The sequence below is a fragment of the Biomphalaria glabrata genome, chromosome 7 (genome assembly GCF_947242115.1).
Source record: "Biomphalaria glabrata chromosome 7, xgBioGlab47.1, whole genome shotgun sequence".
Taxonomy (NCBI): Eukaryota; Metazoa; Mollusca; class Gastropoda; family Planorbidae; genus Biomphalaria; species Biomphalaria glabrata.
In genome coordinates, this window is record NC_074717.1 from 29,249,118 (window position 1) to 29,274,755 (window position 25,638).

At 38.8% G+C, this 25,638-nt stretch overlaps 1 protein-coding gene across 1 annotated transcript in view; it reads right to left on the reverse strand.

Annotated features, from left to right (window-relative positions):
• LOC106070766 (protein naked cuticle homolog 2-like) overlaps positions 1 to 25,638 on the reverse strand; it is a 101,874-nt gene that overhangs the window by 59,695 nt on the left and 16,541 nt on the right. The window contains exon 2 of the mRNA XM_056035474.1: positions 16,288 to 16,394. Coding sequence (XP_055891449.1) covers positions 16,288 to 16,394 — 107 coding nt within the window. The remainder of the gene's footprint in view (positions 1 to 16,287; positions 16,395 to 25,638) is intronic.

Genomic DNA, 25,638 nt, shown 5'->3' on the forward strand with positions numbered 1-25,638 from the left:
TTGTTGTTCCGGTCCAGAGATTTTTTGTTTGTTCAGTGAGAACGTGGGGGGAGAAGATGAATTATACTGGAATAAAGATCATATCTCGTCAATATAGTTTCGAAAAGAGTTGAGTTTCCCAGTTGGTTTGTTATTTGAAAAAGTCTAATCAAAAGAAGAGGAAGTTGTTTGCCTTTTCTTCTTTTTTGTTTTTTTTGAGACGCCCTCATTTTATCAAATGTTGCAACTTTGCAACTTAACAACTAAAATACGATTGAGTTGGTCATTAAGAGTGTGTGGGAAATGAACCTAAAAATGCAGGAGAAACAAATATAGCCTTCAAGCCTTGACCTACTTGACTAAATGCGGACACTTGAAAAAGTTGCCAAAGAATGATTTTTAAAATGCAAATAATTTAGAGATGAAAATGATCCCATCTTTTTTTCAACAAGGTCACTAAAAGTGACTACAGGATAGGATGCAACAGTCAAATCTAATTAGTAATAAAATAGTTAATAATTTGATTTCATTCATTCCGATATAACTAACCTGATCGGCATCTTTTTTTTTTTTAATGTCGTAAAACAGAAGCCTCTGTGTGACAGAAGACAGCCAATCTTTACCCAAAATATAACCCATTTTCCAATCTGACACACACATTGTCTACAAGCAGCCAAGATACGTAGCGCTACGCCACTAGCACCACACGTAAACACGTGATCATCCCTTGACCGTAGTGTCGGCCTCAAGGAAACGTCAACGTTTTTGGAAAGAAGCAAATTTTTGGGGAATACGATACTCCCTCTCCTCCTTTCACAGTCTCTCCACTCATCACAGAGATAAGCAAGAGTGAATGCCGTGGTATGAGACAGAGATAAGCAAGAGCGAATACCGTGGTATGAGACAGTTACAAGAAATGTTTGTGAGATAGTGGTGGTTGGGGTTGGGGGGGGCGCAACATGATTTGAGGAACAAGACCAATGACAAGTTCCAAGTAAACAAAACCTAACATAGTAACAGGTCAGTTCCCAGCAGGTCACACATTTCTCTGTTTGTAAGGAAGTGTGTTTTCGTTTGTATAGTATAAACATTTTTGTTTAATTTGTTTAGTGACTGTGATGGTGAAATGTAGCGAACAGTGCAGTAGGAAGACTCCCTCATGGGGTTTGTTGCATTTCGTAGACGTCACAGCCGACTCACAGCTAACCTGAGCTTGTAAAAGTAAGTGTATTACTCCTTTCAGACCTTGCCATCTGTAACCAAAGGAAACAGCAGCCTGATTCCATTTATTCAACCAGCACCGTTGTGATAGAAAGTGTTTGAGTGTTTGTGTGTTTGTATAGCCTGCTGATGTAATTTTTAGGACTGCCGCATGTGTGTGTGTTTATATAGCCTGGTGATATATTTTTTAGGATTGCCGGCATGTGTGTGTGTTTGTATAGCCTGGTGATATATTTTTTAGGATTGCCGGCATGTGTGTGTGTTTATATAGCCTGGTGATATATTTTTTAGGATTGCCGGCATGTGTGTGTGTTTGTATAGCCTGGTGATATATTTTTTAGGATTGCCGGCATGTGTGTGTGTTTGTATAGCCTGGTGATATATTTTTTAGGATTGCCGGCATGTGTGTGTGTTTGTATAGCCTGCTGATGTAATTTTTAGGATTGTCGGCACGTGTGTGTGTGTGTTTGTATAGCCTGCTGATGTAATTTTTAGGATTGCCGGCATGTGTGTGTACGTGTATAGCCTGCTGATGTAATTTTTAGGATTGCTGGCATGTGTGTGTGTGTGTTTGTATAGCCTGCTGATGTAATATTTAGGATTGCCGGCATGTCTGTGTGTTTGTATAGCCTGCTGATGTAATATTTAGGATTGCGGGCATGTGTGTGTGTGTTTGTATAGCCTGTTGATGTAATTTTTAGGATTGCCGGCACGTGAGTGTATAAAGAAATGGTGAATGGCTTATGAAAGACAACGGAAACGGAAATACATATGAATATTGATTGGAAGGAACAAGTAGGCTAGAAGTGAGTTGAGATCTAGTTTTCAAATCGCTTCACATCTTGTGTAACTTTATTCTTATACATTTCTACAATAATAGTAAAAACCATGTAAATATTTGTGAAAGAAAATCATATGAATTATGTTTAAAATTCTAGTGTCTATAGAGTTTTTTTTTTCAAATATAATCGAATCCGGTTAAGCGGATAACCGGTTAATCGGACCAGTCACTTATTTTGGACGAATCCTCAAGTACCGAACAAATCCTATTAACTAATCGATTCCGGTTAAATCGACCAGCCGGTTTTTAGAACCAAAACGATCGCGACCTGATGTGGTCCGATTAACAGGATTCGACTGTTTGTATCAGAATTAAGTTAATTACTACCCCTGCAGGGCTAGGTTGGATGAACTCTATAGACTCACTATAGAGCTACATCATAGCCTCTACTAAGACTCTACTTAAACAACCAGGCATCATGTTGCGTCATCTCTCGCGCGCGAAAAGAACTTGAAAAAAAAAAAAAACAGCATCGGGGGAGCAGTACTTTGGAAGGGAGAAGTGGTGGAGATCTTGGATATCATACCCATTTACCTTTCGTAGACCAGGAGCTGCACTACGACTCCCTGTCTACGGACATGTCAACACGCGTCTTGCAAACACCCAGTGCAACGCCCTCGCATAGCTCCAATTAAAATCCTCTTCAAAATCTAAACTTTTTTTTTGTCTACGCGCTCCTCCTAACCAACAAAAAAAAAAAAGTAAAAAAAGAAAATAAATGCTACTCAAACATGTTAACGTCCCGTCCTCCTCTACTCAGTCAACATCTCAGCACTCGTCATTGTGCAGCCACATTGTTCGAAAGACACTGTAGCCACAATAATTCAGTACAGTTCACTCACCTAACGTCCGCCCTAATTCATTATGATGGGACCTTACTTATGGAATAGTTGTGTCAAGGGAAAAGGGGGCGGCAAAGGAGATGAAATTGGTGTTGAAGCACTGGAATAAAATTATCTTTTGAAAATGTGAGTCTGTGAGGAGGCGTGCTTTTTGAAAGTTTGTTTTCTACATGCAAATTAGCAAAAGCTATTCTACCACGAATTGGCAAAATACGTAGGTCAAGTAATTTTACCATTATATCTTGATAATGGATAATTATAATTTGTATTTTAATTCTTAAACGCACCAACATAGGTTTTTTTGTTCTTAGCTTCTATAGATTCTGAAGACGGTTGCCTTCGGAAGAATCCCTGTTACATCGTTTGACATGTGAGGACATGTATCTACAGCCGGTAAACAGGACAACCAAATGAACAATTTCTGGGTAAGCATGATATTACTTGTCGTGAGAGACCATGATATTTGTTTTCTTTGTTTTTGACAATGTAAAACCCTTTGAACTAGTTCGATCATGTCGGATGTGAGTACATGTGTGATGGATGTGTACGCTCTCTTGTCTACAACAAAAAAAAAAACAAGCTAAAGATCCTGAAGTATCAACGATTTCTGAACAACCTTATGGACAACTTTAATCGTTGTGAAAACATTTAACTTACTTAAAAAAAAAATGAAAAGAAAACCAAGAAAGATGTCAATCAGACAACTAGTTGATGTAGCAATTGTTGGGCAAAGTGGCTTAAAGCTGCTCATTGAGTGTGTGGTAAAGAGCAGAGAATATTGTGACACACAAGTTTTAAACAACTAAAATTTTAAAAAAAATGTAATCCATTCCTACTTGATGAGCTGATGGTGGTCTATCCTTTCTCATTCTTTTTATTTCTTGCAATGCGTCAGTATTTCAAGTAATTCAGAAGTCTTTCCTGTGAGCCTTGCTCAATCAAGCTCCTCCTTCAACAGTCCTGCCAATGATCTGACATGGTAGGACTGGAACTTAAAAGTCTACATAAAGCGGTGCGTAAAATGTTCAAGTACGTCTATTCATTTAACTCTTTACTGGATACAAGCATTTGAGTCGAGAGCGGGGATTCCCACTGAAGCCGTGTGCAAAATAAGAAGTCGAAAGCCGAATAAAATTTCAAATGATTCTATTTTTGAAAAATTATAACGATCAAACCAGAGCTTTCGGTGTGTGGCTAATTAGGTAGCCCCCCCCCCCTCCCAAAGGTATAGTAAACCCAAACTGTAAAACTTCTAGGAAAATCGTTAGAGCCTTTTTAAAAATACCCGTTCAGTTTCAAGTCAGGTCCACTCAGTGTACTTTGAGAATAAGTTTGCAATCTAATAGGTGAAATTGTAAAAAAAAAAAAATAATAATAATTTTAGGGCCGGGTCACTCAGTGTGAGAGTATGTGTACCTTTAGTTAGGCTTGTCGTTAATTACAAGATTCAATAGCAAATAATATTAATTAAGACATATTTTTTAAAGCAGTGCAGCATGTAGATGTAGATCTAGGCTCTAACTCGTTCATCCCACTAATCAAGATGCAGAAGGCATTGAATGGGCGCGCATTATGAGCTAAAAGATCTGTAAGAAATGCCAACGTTTTGGCTTGAAATATTTGCTAGTCTTACATTTCTTTTAATAAGACCTCCCTCAATGTCATCTATATTCTCGATTGAAAGCCCATGGGCTTAAAAGATAAACGTGTGGCGTGTGTGGGAAGGGAGGGAGGCGCCGACTAAGGGAGAGTAATGAGTGACTAAGGGAGAGGAATGCGTGACTAAGGAAGAGAGATGAGTGACTAAGGAAGAGAGATGAGTGACTAAGGGAGAGGAATGAGTGACTAAGGGAGAAAGATGAGTGACTACGGGAGAGGAATGAGTGACTAAGGGAGAGAGATGAGTGACTAAGAAAGAGGAATGCGTGTCTAAGGGAGAGAGATTAGTGACTAAGGGAGAGGAATGACTGACTAAGGGAGAGGAATGACTGATTAAGGGAGAGGAATGACTGACTAAGGGAGAGGAATGACTGACTAAGGGAGAGGAATGACTGACTAAGGGAGAGGAATGACTGACTAAGGGAGAGAGATGAGTGACTAAGGGAGACGGATGAATATTTTAGGTTGAGAACAAGACAGTATGATGGTGTCAGACGTGACCTTGTGTCAGGACATTCAAATTAAGAGGTTAAGGGAGAAGGGGCTCACACCGTTTTGGCAATACATGAAAGACGAAGCCCCCCTCCCCCGTCTTTGAAATGGTTTCCCCTCAACCTAAACGACACTAAAGATGCTAAGTCTGAGAGCAGACAGACATGGTCAGAGAACAGAAGATAGATTAAAAGAACAGAAACAGATCAGCAAAACAGAGAAATAGATCATCAGATCAGAGAAATAGATCATCAGATCAGAGAAATAGATCATCAGATCAGAGAAATAAATCATCAGATCAGAGAAATAGATTTTAAAAGATTTGATGAGATGTTTTGCCAAGAACATTATAACGAGTAGAATACAAACTTCACATATAACACACACACACACACACATACATACATACATTACACACACACATACACACACACACATATACACACAAAGGGACGCGAGAAAAGAAAACGTCGTGGCTTTCCAAATAAAAAAACCCATGACAGACCGGAAACGAGTAAAAAGTCAGTGTTTAAACATTGAGTTCTTCCAACAGTCACGAACTCCAGTCCCTGACTTGATGCAACTGTGTTGAAACACTGAAAGGCAAAAGAGAAATATAAGATGTCTTCTGATGGTCTTCTTCTTAAAGACAACATCCAAAAACTTTGTCAAGGAATTGAGGATAAGAAAGACAATCAGTGACGTTTGAAAGAGACGAGCCCTCCATAGATCTGAAGTAGTCTGAATTGGAGAACCTTTACCAGCGACGCTTCTGTTTGTCTAGATCAGTGCAGCCCTTAATACGTGTGCCTGTAAGTGTGTTGAGAAGTCGCAGATGTCCAGTTTTCACAGTAACGCGACCCGTGACATATGTGTTGGAAATGTGTATGGCCACAGGGCCGAAAGAGGTTGGCCATTCCTAAAATACATTATGTCAGTCATGAGTGAGCATTTTGTGGTTTAATCTGAAAGTATGAAGGACTCAATTGCATTGCCATTGCAGTTACAACAGGACATTTTCAAACTTTAGTAGACCAAGGACGGGGGACGCGACATCAAAAAGGAGGACATGACCTCGTTTTGTCAGACCTCTGGTAACCCATCAACGGTAATAGCTACAAGATACCAGCCATTTTCACAAGGCTCACTCCGTCCGTCTGTCTGTCTGTCCGGGTGGATTCTTTTACAATTTGTTTCTGCCGTTTCCCATTCTCGGATCAAGTTGAAATTTGTCACTATTACTCATTGTCCATGACAACAGATGAATAAAAAAATTAATTAATTAATCAATTACTAGTAATTAATTAATTTTGTTGTACATAGAAAAGGGAGAATAAAACTTGAATATTGATAGATATGGCAGCGATTGAGCGGTGCTCTTCCTTCACTCAATATAAACTTTGTTTTAAACAAACAAAAATAAATCACATTTTGCTTGTGTGATATGCGAACAGGCAGACGTGGAGTCTTGAGCGACATGCCCTACCAATTCTCTTCGTCCCTTCCTAACGGGTCAGTCTATGAAATTCAAGACACATTAATTGTGTGGTGAAACTGTCGGTGGTTCTAACACATTCCTGCGTGGCCCACAGTCCAAACATACCCGTCTAATTCGTTGTACTTAAAATTTTTAAATTATCGCCATAATGTTGGAGAGGCACTGACTTCGTTAGTGTATTATATTAGCTTTTTCCTTGAAGCTAATTATGTTTTGTTTAATCATCTCAAAACGAGTAGAAGTTAAAAACATTTCACGTAATGAGAAACAATATTGTTGGAGATCTAGTTATTGACTACAGCGACACTGAAAACCAAGAAAGATATTAGTGGACAGTAGAGCTGGCTGTCAATACAGTAGTTCTGGTATAAGAAATTAACCTTATTTCAAACATGTTCCCAAGTAAAAACATACATGTTCTTTATCATTGAATTTAACAATAAAAATCTTAAAACCTAAAAGAAGTCAAGTATAGTAGATTGAGATATAGTTTTTAGAATCGTGTATAGATTCTCTTATCTCACTTTCCATTTCTTTGGAGGAAAAGTTTGTTTTCTTTGGGGGGGGGGGGGGGGGGGAATTTTTTCCGTTTTCTCTAACATAGACCACCTCCCCCCCCCCTCTCACGCACTTTCTTTCCCGCCATCCTTGAGCTGACTAAACAACAGACGCCATGTTCCTTCCATCTTGGTTAGAATTTTTGTTTCCTTGGTTCCTGTGTTCACGTCAGAAAAACAGGTGAGAACCAGCCCCCCCCCCTGCTCCCTTTCCAAGAGGTAGCACGGGATGTCACGTCTCTGGATCCAAGGGCCAACAACCTGTTGGTGAATAACTGAGATGAGTTATCTGAACTTTGATCTTGGTCTTTCGTTCCTTCTCTACCTATGTCCCTTCACACACACACACACACACATGAGCGCACACACACTAATGTGGCGGTTATTTTGAGTAACAATGGTGAGTGGTAAAGTGAGTGCAGGGGCGTAGATAGGAATTTGCCATCATTTGGGGACCTTCATTTTGCGTAATATTTAATGTAAAAACACTCATTTGGGGGAGCCCCCCTCAAGTGGCGGCCCGGGGAGTGGGTCAAATCGGCGCCTTCAACATAGGGGTCACGGAGGTCACGGTCAAATTCTCCATTCCCACCCCCCACCCTATCTACGCCATTGAGCGAGTAGGCTGAGGTGAAGCAGAAGATGGAGGCAGCTGAAGGATGTCTCCTCTGAGCACTAAATCCACAAAGTTACCACCCAGACTAGAACCTCAACAGAAAGGGGAGCCCTGTTTAAAAGACGTTCCGTGAAGCTTCAATACGATGGGAAGGCCACGAAAAGGATGGATGGCACGAAAGCCACACAAAACAAACCTCACACATTGCTACAGCCACACAAAACAAACCTCACACATTGCTACATAGATCTTAAGCTACGTTTCGCCAGCTACCCATCCATTGTAAACTACACTGTGATTATGGAATGAAAAAGTTCTTTATATCAACATCCCCGAATTCGATTAAGTAGCTTAAGTTTAAAACCCAGAGATTATGTTATATTTTTAAAAAGTCACGTCTAATTTTAAGAGGCCAATATGTAGATCTATATCTATTTTCAAAGACTAAATGCAAAAATGAAAAGCCACACCATATCAATGGCCTTGGTTTTAAAACTTGACTTTTTAAAATGCCCAAACGCTCCTTTTAAATTATGAACTATATCATAGATTACAATGAAAAACAAAGTCACAGACTTAATACTTCGATAAGAGCGTCAGCACTGCTTCGTTAGTCAGTACAGTTTTTAAATGTGATTAGCTCTTGTATTTTTTTTTAAATAAGCTCTTGTTGCTTAGGATTCTATAAAATGTACATCGATTCGCCCGGGACCCCCCTCCCCCCTCCGCGGGTCCCCTTTCCACACAATACATGGTGTGACGTCAGGCACACTTATCATTTGCCAAATCTTTCGGTCTAGAAATAAACAACTGAGTTATTTCCCTTTCAGCGAACCCCCCCCCCCCCCAAGCCTTTTTCTCTGTTTTTTTTTTTTCTCACGCTACCTCCTCGCTTCCCATCACTTAATATTATTATTGAAGAAGAGATCTAGAATTACAACACAAGCACGCAACACCAACAAGAAATTGACCCCCTCCCTCCTTTTATTTAACGCACATCTTTTTTTTTTATTCAGCAGACGATCAACAAAAACCAAACAACGAAACTACAAACATACGAGTACACTCCCCTTGGCACCCAGCTCCATATTAATATTTTATTCATGGTGCAATCTGAATGCCAGTTTTCTTTCTTTCTTTCCTGCAACTACATTATGCCAATGATTATACTTTATTTTTATTTCTCCAAAAGATCACTGTTTTTTTATACTTTCCTCCAGTTCAGGTGTAGTAACTGGCTCACTGTAAGGTTATCGGTATTATTAGGCCTGCATGAGATACTTGGGGGGAAAAAAACACAACATTTGGATTCTTTTACCCCATTTATAAGATTGCTGGTCTTCGTATCTCATCGCGGCTACAAAATTGCAATAGACGAGAGGGACGAATAATTATATTGAATAATATATTAAATATTATTGATTAATACATTAGCCTCGTTTTAAACGCAAAGGTCAAAATTTAATTGAACGTTTTATTACATTTGTTCAATTAAACGTCGACCACAGAATGAAAGGGAAAGGACTCAATTACATGACCGGCCTACCGTACCTAATTATGCAACTCCAGGAAAACCAATTTATTTACCACTTGTTTTTCAAATAGTAGATGCCCCCCACCCCCATATTTTTGTCCAATAAAGGTACTGTAGCATACACCCCATTGACATATAATCCTATGAAAAAATTATTTCAATAAATTTTCTAAAGTTCCAACTTGAACAGTCGTGAAAACAACTTAAAAAAAGCATGCAACACCGCCATCCACTCAAAGGAAAAGTGTTCAGGTCTGTCCAGCTGATCACATTCAATGAGTGGATAATGAGGGAAACAAGAACATAAACAATACTTTACAAAAAAAAAAAAAAGCTTATTCAAAGTGTAATTGTATCAGTTAGTTTGGATCTGTCATATAATTACATTTTTAATAGATCTAGCTAACAATAATAAATCTGTGCGATTAGAAAATATTTTTACCAATTGTTTTTGTTTAGAGCAATTTCATGCTTTTAGCTTTCTCAAGTGCTCCCTGACCCTATCACTTCTCCGGACCAGTTTGGAAAAAAAAAAGGAGGGGGGGGGAGAGAAAGGAGGTATCTGTGTGAATGTTACAGTGAACGACTTTTAAATGAATTTTAAAAAACTTCAACACTCAGGGCTATAGGTACAATTTCTTTCTCTTGTTCTATACCAAACAAAACAATTAATTACCAATAGTTAATTTGCTAATAGATTTATTTTGTAATCGATTCTTGTTTTGTCAGGTACAAGAAATAATGTGCAAAATTTCAACTTGATCCGACATTGGGTGTGGGAGAAATAACGTGTAGATAACGTGAAAGTCGTCGGCCCTTTTTTTTTTAAACCACTTACAGATTTCCTAGACACAAACTTAGAACGAGGTGACCTTTCCTTTCGCGCCACTAACAACGCCAGCCAGAGGTGCAATTAGCATTTTCATTATCTCGCTTAATAATGTTTTTATCTTCAGTGAGTTGGGGAGTGGTGGAAGTCGTGTGAGGCTGCACAATCCACTGGCAAGATTTCCTTTCTCACTTCCGGATTCCAAACATTTCTTTGGTCATGAAAATACACAGACAAAACGAATACACGACCTTACGTCATAGATCACATGACTGTAATGTTTAAAAATAGATCATATAGGCATATCACGTGACTAACACTGTTTTGTTTCTAGCATGACTTTATTTATTTTTTTTTATTAGCAGTAACAGCCACAGGAATCAATCTTCCAACAACTATGACGAACCCAAAATTTCTAATCGCTTGTGTGTGTGTGCGCGCGTGCGATGTTGACAACTTTAAGGAAGGGAGTACAACAACATACGCCTCTGTAGAAGATTATTGGATAACTTTTGTGGCATGATGACCCAAGCAAATAAAAGCGTCCAATGATTGCGGTTATTGACAGATCTACTTCAAATATGATTTATTTGCCTGTAAAGATTCATTTAGGTCAAATTCGCTCTCCTAATACAAACCGTAAAGAATCAAAGTCCACTATTTCTTGTTCAGTGGAGTAGCTAGGATGGGGGCGGGTTCAAATCCTCGGGCCCCCACTTAAGTGGTCCCCCAAATGTCTGACATGAGTGTCCGAAATTTCTTTTTAAATTAAATATTATATAACTCAAATTAATTAAATTTATATTAAATATATATAAATAATTATCTCATGTCATGATGTCGAATGTCAAAATACAGGGGGCCACAAAAGAGGTCAAGCCCCCGGGCACCCAAATCCCTAGGTACGCCACTGTTCTTGTTATAAAATTAACCATAAAGAACCACAGGTAAATATTTGTTCTTATAAAACTAACTGTAAAGATTCATTTAGATATAAAATTTTCACTGTTGTGTTGATTTGTTTTTGATGCAGCGAGAATGACGTGACAGTCGCAGCAGTTTAAAACCTTGCATCTTTTCTACTCATCCATATTACTCAAATTACATATTACGTCACAGATGGTTCATTGTAGCCAGGTAAAAATCTACAAAGCTCTTTCATCTGGAACCCAATGTCTGATATATCTCTGATAGAACTTTTTGTTTTTTCTTAACACTAAGTTTGATTGCTTCGAGTTTCCAGATGGAAGTATTTATTTAGTCGGACACTTGGTTAATGACTTCGTTTACGTTGCTAAGATCCAGACAATCATCTAAAATAGTTTAATGAATGAGATGGGCATTAGCGCGTTGTAAGAAAGGTCATGCACAGGACAAGGACTACCGTAAGTGTTCCTTCATCACACTCCAATGAACTTTCTTTTTCACATGTAGAGTGCAAGATTCAGACAACTGAAACGGAAAGTCGGAGGATATAGAAGAAATACAACCAAAAGTCCTAAATCAAGAAGAAGAAAAAATGGGGGGGGGGGGGAGTAGAATCCAACCGAGTATTATTAATAATAATAATAATAATAATAATAATACTCTTTTATTGTCCGTACAGAAATTTGTCTTACAATTTGTGCATTACACCAAACAAAAAACATTATAATTTAGAACTATAACAAACCAAAATGTACATTCACACATTCTATATGTTTCAAGTACACCAATGAAGTCAGTATTTAATGAGATCATAGTGCATCCTCTAGCTCAGTGTTTAATTTCTTCAAAGTGCATCCTCTAGCTCAGTGTTTAATCTCTTCAAAGTGCATCCTCTAGCTCAGTGTTTAATCTCTTCAAAGTGCATCCTCTAACTCAGTGTTGCATGTGTTCAAAGTGCTCATATTCTAGCTCTACGCTCAATGAAGTCTCGCACTAATAAGATTGACCCCGGGTCAAACATCGACCGATGACCAACTCGGTGGAAGGGCTGAGGGGAGGGGGTGGCGGGGTGGCATCACAAACTCACATCATCCCTTTCCGTTAACCCCCTCCCCTTTCCTTTTTTTTCCCCTCTCTCTAGTACCATCAGCTGGTCAACTAAAAATAGATTAACTGACTGTGACGGGAGAGCACGATCAAGTCCCAATGAACGAAAGCATGCAGAACATATTCAAACTTCCAGGACCAAATTTAAACCGTTAAGATTAAAAAAAAAAATAATTGAAAAAGGTGAAAAAATAAATGTGCAAAATAATAGTCCGAAAGACAATTTCTCCTTCATGATGATGACTATTTGTTGGGGCGACTACTAATAATTAAATTAACAATGAATGGTAGATGGGGAAAAATTTACTAACCAGCCTCTATTCCACACAAACCCCCAAAATTCGGGTTACGCCCTTGTATAAATAGCAACGAGCTCTTTGGTCTAAACTGCCCACAGGTCAGCGTTCAGGCCTACTATAAGGACTGGTCTCGATTAGCTCAAGACTGACACGGAAATGACGTCACTAAAGATTGCTCACAAGTTTGTGACGCTAAGTGGTGCATCATTTAAATGTGTATTGCTCGCCATTTAAAAAGAAATGCAGTTTTGGACATACCAGAGAATAAATCACGTAACAAAAGACAGGTCTGTTAATATGCATGCGAGGTGAGGTCGTCCTGACATTGACATTATACAACGTCTAACAGAACTTAATCTCAAAATATCCTCGGCTAAAATGTATACCACTTGAAATAAGTTGCCCTGCAAAGCTGCCCCATCGCTATTTCAATGTCTGAATGGGGTACTTGACTGGCTTACTCCTCATGACATTAAGAATGACGAAAATATTTTGAAGCTCATTTACCAAACAAAATGTATAATACTAACAAAACATAGCATCAGAAACTACTACAGATTTCAAAGACACCGCTTCCGGTTTTAGGTGACTAACTTTTGCTATTTGTTGAACGTCAAGATGTAAACAAAGAAGACCAATGTTAGATCATCAATTAATTACATAAATGTCACCTTATTGCTGACATACGTGTCAGAGTAGCCTTCACAATCGATATTGAACACAATAGTTTTATAGTTCAGTGTAGCAAAAAAGTAAAATTACAAAGAGAGTTTGTATTATCCCGCCAGATCCACCCTTAGACAAGGAATATTCAAGCCATGGTCAGGTATTATTGTTTTCATTGATAATTGATTTTAGTTCTGCTTTATTCGTTATCAAGGTAATTACCAACATACATAGAATACAAACAAGGGTCACGTGCCTAGTGTGTTGACCTGCGTTTAAGAGGCACAAAACACACACATATTTTTTTTTCCTTAACTGAGACTCACTGAAAAAGCTTGTCTGAGAATGTAAAACTGTGTGTTGATATTTAAACCTAACCTAAATAGACTTAACCTATATACTAGGCAAAGTTCATCAACTTTTTCCTAAAACACACAAACTTATATCAACCATGATAATATACTTCTGTAGCCCCCCCCCCTCTTTGCATCAACCTTACTCCCTTTCTTCCATTTTTGAACCCTCACCCCGCCCCTCTCTCTCTCTCTCTCTCTCCAACACTCTGCCTCTCTTCTTAACTCCCTGAAGTCGAGCTAAATATTCACTCACGTCTCGGCCATATCGCTAAGCAAATATTATCTTTGGCGTTCTTCACTCACGACGGACAAGAGGACTCAACTCGCCTCTCAGGTAAGAAACAGAAATGTATTTTCCAGAAAACTTTCTCATCAAGACAGCAGCTCGTGACCCCATGAGGATTGAACCCTTGAATAAAACAAAAAGTTCTAGATATAAGTGAACCAGCACCTGAAGTTCAACACTGTTCATCCCGAACAGACCTTTTTTTTTCCATATAGGGGAAGTAGGGGAGATAATAATTTAAGAAAATTGGATCAGAGTTATCGATCATGAATAATGAATTATAATGCGCGAAACAAGTTTGACGTAGCTGACAAAAGGTTGTCAAGACAGCCCAGTCTTTTTTTCCCATACATTTCACACCTCCCTTTCTCCCTATGTGTTTACACGTCCCTGCTAATTCTTCATAAGCACAGTGCTATCATTAGAAACCCTGACAAGTCGTGGTTGATATAAACACGGATCATCATGGCTAAGTCCTGACGACAGAGAGATGTCAGCAGGTGACTGGGTATCGTCTGATGAGCAACTGGAAACGGACTAGACTTCTGGAGTTTTGTGTTGGACGTGAAGTATTTAAAATAGCAACAACTCTGGTCTGGGGGCAGCACTGAAAAGTCTTCTCACAGATACCCCCTCCCCCACTGGTCCACAACTGTGATTGGACCAGAGCGCTCTGAGCATGCTATAAGCATGAAAGTAACGCTATATAAAAGCTATAATTTAATTTATTTATTAACTTGAACTACGATAGACCACCTCGTGACCTCTTCAGAATGTATTCAACCTACACAAGTTACCACCAAACCATCCGCCCACCTTTCATCAGAAACTTGCACACACACACACACATACACACACTTCATAACTCGGGATCTGGAGACGATGTCGCAAGAGTGATTGAAGTAGAGGCAACAGTTATCAGAGTCGAGAAAACAGTGGGCTGGAGTCGGGACAGCTTTGGTCTGAAGAAGTGTCAACAGTGGTCTGGGGAAGAGGCTACAATAGTAGTGTGAAGTCGGGTTACGCTGTGTTCGAAAGTCGAGCAATCATGGGTAAGCAGTGTTCTAGAGTCCGACTACCATGGTCTGAGGTCGGTAGGGGTACATACAGTGTGGTGTCTGCCGTGATTGGGTAAGATAGAGTTAACAACAATGCAAACATCACATGACTTGGTAAGATAGAGTTAACAACAATGCAAACATCACATGACTTGGTAAGATAGAGTTAACAACAATGCAAACATCACATGACTTGGTAAGATAGAGTTAACAACAATGCAAACATCACATGACTTGGTAAGATAGAGTTAACAACAATGCAAACATCACATGACTTGGTAAGATAGAGTTAACAACAATGCAAACATCACATGACTTGGTAAGATAGAGTTAACAACAATGCAAACATCACATGACTTGGTAAGATAGAGTTAACAACAATGCAAACATCACATGACTTGGTAAGATAGAGTTAACAACAATGCAAACATCACATGACTTGGTAAGATAGAGTTAACAACAATGCAAACATCACATGACTTGGTAAGATAGAGTTAACAACAATGCAAACATCACATGACTTGGTAAGATAGAGTTAACAACAATGCAAACATCACATGACTTGGTAAGATAGAGTTAACAACAATGCAAACATCACATGACTTGGTAAGATAGAGTTAACAACAATGCAAACATCACATGACTTGGTAAGATAGAGTTAACAACAATGCAAACATCACATGACTTGGTAAGATAGAGTTAACAACAATGCAAACATCACATGACTTGGTAAGATAGAGTTAACAACAATGCAAACATCACATGACTTGGTAAGATAGAGTTAACAACAATGCAAACATCACATGACTTGGTAAGATAGAGTTAACAACAATGCAAACATCACATGACTTGGTAAGATAGAGTTAACAACAATGCAAACATCACATGACTTGGTAAGATAGAGTTAACAACAATGCAAACATCACATGACTTGGTAAGATAGAGTTAACAACAATGCAAACATCACATGACTTGGTAAGATAGAGTTAACAACAATGCAAACATCACATGACTTGGTAAGATAGAGTTAACAACAATGCAAACATCACATGACTTGGTAAGATAGAGTTAACAACAATGCAAACATCACATGACTTGGTAAGATAGAGTTAACAACAATGCAAACATCACATGACTTGGTAAGATAAAGACAGACGTCACAAAACTTGGTAAGATAGAGTTAACAACAATGCAAACATCACATGACTTGGTAAGATAAAGACAGACGTCACAAAACTTGGTAAGATAAAGACAGTCATCAAGTGACCTAGTGAGATAAAGACAGACATCAAGTGAGTTGGTGAGATAAAGACAGACATCAAGTGACCTAGTGAGATAAAGACAGACATCAAGTGAGTTGGTGAGATAAAGACAGACATCAAGTGACCTAGTGAGATAAAGACAGACATCAAGTGAGTTGGTGAGATAAAGACAGACATCAAGTGACCTAGTGAGAAAAAGACAGACATCAAGTGAGTTGGTGAGATAAAGACAGACATCAAATGACTTGGTCAACTTACCGAAAGGGTCTCATCCATATTATAATTGGCCAAATTAAATCCAGTCTTGTCCTTCCATATGTTGTCCTGGAGAGTTTTGTTTAGGTTGGTGCTAACATAGAAACACTCTGGGGAGCAGGGAAGAAAAACATTACCATTTTTAGCACACTTTAAAAAAAATGGAAAGGTGTGGGGGGGGGGGAGGGGGTCTGGAGGAGGCGTGAAATGTTTTCTTCAAAAGAGCGTTTTATATCGATCTTGTAACCGACGCCTCTAATTTCATTTTTTATTTGTTCACATTGCTGACCATGTCGACTTTGCTTAGTTACTATAACCACAACCCAAATACAACGTGATTTAATAATGTTAATATTTCTTTGTCCAGCCATTTCTATGTCTTGACTTAGTGTAGTTTAAAATGCAAACATCAAAAAGCTAACTACGTCTAAACTAGCATCAGGACAAGACTGTTTTCATGTTTGATAGGTTAGCTGGGTTTTTTTTTAAAGTATGTCTGTTTGGTTTTGTTTGTTTTTTTTAGTATTGTCTTTTCACGTAAAAGTCACTGCTCTCTTTGGAAAACAATTTTCATTTGCGTTTTTAGTTTAAAACTAATATAGGTAAAAATATTTTTAGAAGCTATTCTTTTTTTAACTTTTCTTTGTTTTCCCAACACGCAGATAAACAAACACGTGCGCGAGTTCGCGCTTTCAAGATTTGTGAGTTCTGTTTCTTTATTTCCTGTGCAGATTTTTAGTTGGAGATAATTCTTACATTACACTTTACTGTTCATTTGATCTTACTCCAGGAATGCGCGTGAGACTCTATTTTAAGCAACGGAAATTACTAAAAAGAAAAAAAAACACAGCGCTATATGGGTTTGAAAGTCCTAAGGGGGGATGGAGGAACAGCTTTGGGGTTGGGAAAGAAGGAAACAACGTCTAGGGCGGGGGGGGGGAGTTCCTCCGTGAAATGAAAAATAGAGTATCGTAGGAAGGGGTTAAAAAAAAAAAAAAGTAGAATGCGATGTTTAAGATTTGACCATTTGCTAGGGGTCGCCTTAGAATTAGACCGTCGGAAAATTGGCGGGGGGGGGGGCTATTTTTGAACGGAAGTTTTGTTTTTCGTTTTGAACGTGTTGTAATAAGTCTATTAGTAATAAGTCTATTTGTAGCAAGTCTATTTGTACCAAGTCTATTTGTAGCAAGTCTATTTGTACCAATTCTATTTGTAGCAAGTCTATTTGTAGCATGTTTGATCTGCATTGACTTTTATAGTAGTGAAGGATAGAGACATGACTTAGAGTACACTAGTATCACACAAATTATGAAACGATTGTCAAGCGTCAATAAAATGAACTAAAAAGTGGGGGGTAACAAATGCGTCATTTGTAATGAAGTTCTCTCTGCCATATGTATGAGGCCAAAACAAAGCTCCGGTAAGGACATCCAGTATTTTAGTTTTTTAATGCTGATTAAGATCAGAAATCCAAACTTGACTCGGGTGGCAAGCACCATAATTAAAACATAGCAGACCTTGAAACTTTTTTATTTGGTGGCTCTCACAATTGCCAGAGTTATGAAACCTCACACCTTTACCAAGGAGTTAATTTGCCAGCGACCAAAGTCATTGTTCGGGTTATGATTGGAGCCGAATTCTTTACTAAATTTAGTAAAATTTCATTATCTAATAACACTGTTCACATGAGAAAAAAAATGACATGTCTGCTGACATTATCAATCAGTAATTCAGGAAATGATATCTAATCCATCTCTAATATTTAGCATCCAGATTGATGAATCCACATACGTTGAAAATTGTTCACAACTTGTGTTTTTTCTTGAGATATTTACACAAAAGCAATTATAAAGATTAGTTTATATGCAAACTTCTTGAAATAAACGAACAAATTTATGGCTGGGGGTCGTCCGCCAAGTGAAAAATTGTATTAGGGGATCGCGGAGCTATAAAGGTTGAGAACTGCTGATGTAAAGTTTTCTTTCAATTCTCTTTGCAAAGCCAAAATGCTAAATCCCCACGTACATTCACACACACTTAGTCATTGCAACTTAATTCCAAGACCAACGCACAGTCACACAATAATTCCCAGGGTAACAAAGACACACATTCACACCTAGTTATTCCCAGGCTAATCTCCTTGTATCCAAAAGATCAGGTAAATATCTAGAGCTCATGTACGATATCCTTGTTTAGTCCGATAAGTCTCGGGGATAAGTTGCTTGTTTCCGGGTGCCGTCAACCTTTTCGTAAACTACGGGCTGGCTGGACGCGGGGTAGTAGCCTTTGTCTGATGGTTAAACATGTTCAGGCATGACATTGCCTTCAACAGACCTTTACCTTTTTTAAGGCACTTTTTAAGGTACATGTCTAGCATAAGAGTAAAAATCCACAAAAATTGAGAAAAGGGGGTTGGGCGAAGAAAGAGAGAGAGAGAGAGAGAGAGAAAGAGAGAGAGAGATAAGAGAGAGACAGAGAGAACAACAATATAGTACCATGGCTTCGCATTGTCGTTGTGGGAATGTCCTTTGCAAGGGTTACAATACTAATGAATGTGATTTTAATGTCGTTTTAATGAGTGCATCCAGTGCAGATCAAGTAGTTGAATGGTGCAGGGCGGCGGTACCAGCAGTAACATACAGTGGCGTGTCTTCAGGACGTATGCTGCTTTGAAAGACATTGACAACATTCTCTGGTGACAGCCCTAACAAAGGCAAGTTTCGCTTGCTCTAATTTTCATCTTATCGATTAAAAAAAAAAAGAAATCGTTGAGAAGTTTTGTTTTTCGTTTTCAGAAATATAGAACAGCAAGGTAGCCTCTGGGGTCTCATAGCCAAGCGGGGAAATGAATATCTATGCTGTGCTATGCAGAAAGGGCGCCGTTAAAGGAAACATTTTGGACAACTGTAAAGTTTTGTGTGAAGGGTGTCCATGAATGCGCAGTCAGTCTCAATATGCAACAAATGGTCTAGTTAAACATTTAAATAGAGACAAGACTATTCCGTAGATCACCTGACATTGAGGACAAAGACAAACACATTCATTGTCAACATTTGTGTAGTACACAAAGAGGAATGTCTCGTGTAAGTGTGTCACTTTGCAACGTGTGTAGTAGAACGAGGGGACACCGTTCATCATGGTGCACAGGTCACAATAACAAGAAATGTGTTTAGGAATGACAGTGCAACACATACCTGCATCGGAGGCCATGCAGACATTTGTATTTTTAACTTGTCTACTTCGTTCTGTTAGAAAGGAAAACGGACATCTTGAAAAGTGAGGGGAAGTCAGGATGGGGTCTACTCTTGGTCATTTAAAATACCAGCATAGCGGTACTTGTGGTCACACTACGGGCAGTTGAGGTGAAGGACGTTGTTTTGTATGGGTAACGGCTACTTAGGATGCCTTGAGGACACACTGACCAACTGTCAGCAAATCCATGTAAGCTCGGACGTTCCAAAAATCCCATACTAAAATGAGATCCGAACTCTAACTCTGTTCGAACTCAAGTATGTATCACTTGGCCACTACGTCCAATGTCAGTTTCGCTCTGTCTAATGTACACATGAAATGGTTGACCAGCAAAGTGGTTTGCTTTCAGCGAGGCATGTCTCTCTTTCCAATAAAATATGGTCGAGTGTAGCGCCTCACATTGTCAACGCACTATCTGAGTTTGAACACCACTACCGTTATGACATGTTGAATAAAACTCGACCTGCTTTAAAAATGTGTAACCTCTTTTTTTTTATACAATAAAATCACTAGTGTAACTTCACAAAGAAGAAATAATATTAATCAAATTGACGGTTTCATTCATATACAGGGGTACATAGTGTCGTGCGCGCGGGAAATTTTCTTTGCATTTAATATTGGTGTTTTAGCGTATAGGAAGTAGTTTCTTTTAAGTGCGTTTTGTTGTCTAGAATATTGTGTGTGTGTGTGTGTGTGTTTACGTCATCCTTAGTTCCCGCAAGAGAGAGAGAGCTTCTTTTGTGAGCTAGGTAGCTGGTTATTTGTTTCCCCCTTGTAAGGGTACGTAAGTACATAGTTTTATTAAGTAGGCTGATCTTTCGGTACGGGTGTCGCTATTGAAAAGTTCTTTCTTGTAGCGGCATCGCTAGATCTAGGTTTTCTTGTCGTTTCAGGGTGTTAGGCTTTGGGCTATGGGAAAGTGTGTCGCCTTCCCGCCCTTGGAGTTTTGCAGTAACTTGTTGTTGAGGTGTAGGGAGTTGAGGTTACGTTGGGCGCCGAGATGGAGTGTGAGCGTGAAGGTGTGTTATGTAAATTTATTGGCGTGATATTAGACTAATTATTAATTCAATGATGACTTCAATGATAGTGATGTATATGTAAATATGTTGATAACTTATAATTAATTATTATTAAATATTGTTCATATTGAAAACTGTTGTTATTCACTAACTGTTCAGTTGAATAACTGTTATCCGATGTTCGTATGTTACATGCCATTACCTTTAGGTTCTTGTGTTAATCTGTTCAGGCTGGGGATACGGGACCATCATATCATACCCTACTTAAGCGACTAAACCCACCTGACACATAGGAACTTCAACTTTTTTTTAATATTACAAATTTATTTATTTATTTATTTTTACACGATACTTTACTTCTCTCATTCCCTACCTATCTTTTCCTCACTCTCTTTCCACATTCATCCAAAATAAGAATTTCTTGAAACAAAAATATTACATTTTATGGGAACAAAATTACAATATTGAGATATATAGCTGAAACTGTAAGTTCTTTCCCACGGATAAGCTTTTTTTTTAAAGTTTTTTTTAAATATTTTGCTTGTTAACTCATACTATCTGGTCTCTTCATTTCATAGTATTCCATACAAGAAAGTATAACAAACTCATGAACTGGACCGATTTTATAACAAGATTACAAAGACAGTTTGTGTGGAAACACAAACTCAAAATCGGCCCCCGAAGTGGTCCACCCATGCAGGCTTCAATATTTTTAGAAAGAACATCCAAATGAAATTATATCAAAGACAAATGAGAGATAAGAATGGAGAAAGAAGGTTGACAGATCTTGAATAGTGCCCCAACAGTACAGCAGATCAAAGGATAGGTGCAAGTGAATGCAAAGTTAGATGTGAACCTGGCCTAACTAGTTCCCCTTTCAGACCTTGTGGTCTATAGGGCAGATGATGTAAAGTTCATCTGTTTTTGTGGCTTAAGGTTAACGAGGGTGTCATGTAGCCATCACAACGACCAACCGCCTTTACTTTTCCCCAACTAATATCAGGTACACATTGGAGCTGGGTGGACTCAGAGGCGCCTAAGGATTCCGAAGTTGAAAATCCCAGTCTTCACCAGGATTCGAACCCGGGGCCCCCGGTTCGGAAGCCAAGCGCTTTACCGCGCCTCTCCTGGCCTAAATAAAGTCTTATAATTGATGTAATTCTTTTTCGAATGCTCAAAAAAACAAAAACATTTTCGCAATAGAAAAAAGTTCACAAAAATGACGTTGACAAGATTACTATTCGTTTTAATTTAGGTCTAACTTATAATGCATACTAATTAGCTTTTTCTCTTTAAAAAAATTGCTTGCATAACTGATTTTAAAAATTAGATTTTTCGCTTTCTGAAAAAAAAAGTAGCCGTTGCATCAGAACTTTGAATGGTCTAAAATATTGTAATGTCGGATTTTCAATATCTTTTCTAGTTTACGAGATCTAAACGGAACAGACGGACAGACATTTTGCACAAAACTAATAGCGTCTTTTCCCCTTTCGGGGACCGCTAAAAAATGAAAAACAAAGCATTTCAGCAGGAAAGACATAAAATGTTAGAGCAGTCAAATAGCGGAGAAAGTTTCTTTGCTATTTCTACACTAGTCGTTTTCTTTAGTTTATTGTTTTCTCTGAAATTTGTCAGTTTCGGAGTCAATCAATTTCCGGAGCTACACAAAATTCTTCATCTATTTCCTCAAGTTTCCATTAAGATTAGTTGTACCTTCTTTTTTTAGCATAGCCAATCCTTTGTCTTTTATTATTTATTTATTAGCCAAGTTTCTTTTACTTTCCCCTATCAGATTGTTTCTTAATTCCTACCACTTTCCATCCCCCTCTCCCCCACCATTTTGTTTTGAGCCGAGTCAAATCTCAACCTAAACCGCACATTTCACCAGTCTAAACTCTGGCTCCTAAACCGCACATATCACCAGTCTAAACTCTGGCTCCTAAACCGCACATTTCACCAGTCTAAACTCTGGCTCCTAAACCGCACATTTCACCAGTCTAAACTCTGGCTCCTAAACCGCACATTTCACCAGTCTAAACTCTGGCTCCTAAACCGCACATTTCACCAGTCTAAACTCTGGCTCCTAAACCGCACATTTCACCAGTCTAAACTCTGGCTCCTAAACCACCACGTTATCCGCACAACCAGACAGTGACCGAAATAAATACAGGCCACACAGACACGCACAGCGAAAAGGGGAGGGGAGGGGTCTTGATGGCCTCCACCCGAGTCGAAAAGAAAAAACAATAGAGGTTGACTCACACTTGCAAGGCAGCGCCATCACTATGGCGTAATGGGGATCGGAAATGGGGTGGGGGAGCTCCAGAGAATGAGAGGAAGGCGCCGGAGGGAGGGATGGCGCCCTGTGTTGCAGTGCTGAGACATTGTTTCTGGTTCGTTTTCAAAGCGCATCCAAGGACAGAAACAAGTAGCCACAGAGAAGAGTTCTAAACAAAAACTTTCTCGGATCTTTGAACGAACAAAAAAATCATTATTTTTAAAAATTAAGGAGAAATCGGGTTGTTACAGTTTTTGCAAAAGGAAACATAATGGCGTTAAGTGTCAAGTGAAGAAGTCCAAGGAGATAGGTGAGAAATGACGTCATTCGTTGTTTAAAAAGTTATTAATTAAGACTGGACCAATCTGAAGAACTTACATTGCAATCAACCATTCTTTTGGTCGCTACTCGTTCAATAAGATATTGCTAGAATGAGATGTTGTTGTTGTTGTTTTATCTAGATATGCTGAGATATATATATATATATATATAAAGAAACTTCTTCAAGATATAGATTTATATGACACTACTATTTAAAAAAAAAAAATAACCTTAAAACAAAACGAACACGGTTATCCCTTGAACTTTGTAGTGGCTGATTCTCGCCACGCGACAATAGACGCGCTAAAGCACTCACTGATATTTTCATATAAGAGCTAATTCAGTGAATCTTTAATGACAGACTTTGCATAATAAAGTGAGCGACTAAAAACCTTTCTCGTTCGTCTAAATATTTCTATGTCTACGAGTCGATGAAACAAAACATGAATTGTTAATGCATTGAAACAGATACATGGCAAGGGAGAGCAACCATGATCGTAGAACGAATTTTAAGCTTTGTCAACAATCTGCTCGAGGTAGATAAAGTCTATCAAGTCATTCTGGGAATTAGTTGGCGTCCTTGGCAACAACAAAGACAACACAAAGCAAATAAGGTTTACTGTTGGACTGTATGATGTGTGTTCCTGTGCTGCTCCTTAGAACTTTGTTCGATGTGCCCAATTCGTGCAGTAAATAAGATCCACATTAGGAGTTGCAAGTCTAACCAGTCAGTTGAAAGAAGAGAATATTAAAACGAGGGTATAGACATTCCTTTCAGCAGCTTATTTATTACAACTATATTCCACAATCATGAGTACACTCTAGAGTTGCAAGTCAGTTGCTTGTCGTGTTGTACCTCAATACTTTCAATTTAAACCTTCCATCAGTTCATTTTTAATTGTGTCCTTTTATCTGAAGTATTCTGTGTGTATATTTATTCTAGGATTCAAGTTTGTGCTATTAAAGTATTCAAAGTTTTAAATTGAATATGTGCTCGATGGATCTCGGCTACCCTTCAATTTTACATTACTAGGGTTACATCTACAATCTCTAGAACGTAACCACCACGCAACACCAGCACGACAAGTGACTTCATGTCTAGACTTTGCACTGGGACACGAAAAAGAGAGACCGTTCATCCCCCTTCTTTTAACCTCTTCTATTCTCTCTCTATCTAGTACCAATCTAAAATAGATCTTTTTCTAGTTGCTCTCTGATGGCAGTCATCACCTGGCTATTTACTCCCCCATTATCTCAGCCCTCGGGATAACATCCCAAGACCAACCTAAACATCCGCCTCGCGTGCTTCAATTCAAGACGCGAGAAAAAAAAATGTAAACGGGGAAAAAAATGATGCCAGTGTTTTGGACCATTCTGGAACTGGGTGTTTATTACAGGCACCAAACAAGTGAAGTTCCGATGAGGTCCTGGCGTAGCAGTTGTATTTCATTGAAGGTTGTCGCAGTGACCTATTTAGCCAGTCGTGTTAAAACAGAGGTTAAAAAAGAGGGGAGGGGAGAACAATGTAGTTTTATTATTATGTTAGAAATGAACGAGTAGTCATTCTCTGGCGCTGCCAGGGTCGAGTTTCGCTAAAGAGAAACAAAATTCATCGTAGTCCCTTTAACAGTTTCCACTGAGGAATTTTCTGGTGATGTGGCAGGTCTGCAGCAGTACCGCCTTCTGACAGGCAACGAAGATGTTCCTAGGAATGTTAAGGGCCTTGAAGGTGTCTGTGAGGTCAGTTGTTATTATCCCCTCGGTTGATATAACAATGGGGTATATTGTTATTTTGGACAATTTCCATAGACGCTTAATCTCCAAGCCTAGGTTCCCATATTTTCTTTGTTTTTCTATCTCAGTTTTTCTTAAATTATGAGACAGTGGTACGGCGATATCGATAATGGTAGCGGTTTTTTCTTTTTTATCGATGAACAGCAGATCCGGGCGATTGAAATCTACCGTTTTGTCGGTCAGAATAGGCCTATCCCAGTACAGCAGATGTTCAGTAGACTCGAGAACCTCTTGCGGAGAGTATTTATAATAAGGGGGAGTGTCCTTACCGATCAATTTGTACGTCAAAGCCAGGTGTTGGTGTATTAACTTTGCAACTTGGTTATGGCGACCTAGGTAGGCTGATTCTGATAGGGCTGGACATCCTGCCATAATGTGTTCAATCGACTCGCCCACATTTCCACATTTTCGGCATTTGTCGACAACATTGAGTTTCAGGATATGCTTCTCGTAATTTTTTGTCCTGATTACTCTGTCCTGTATTGCTGTAACAAAGCCTTCTGTTTCAGGGTAGAGATGACCTGCTTTGAGCCATGTTATGGAAGCAGCCTTGTCGATGTTGTCCCCATGTAATGAAGCCGGAAATTTTCCGTGGAGTGTTTTTTCTTCCCATTGGCGAATCTCATGCCCTACGTCGTCCAAACCGATATTGACATCAGCATTGTGTAGGTTCAGAGGGGTTGCATCGGA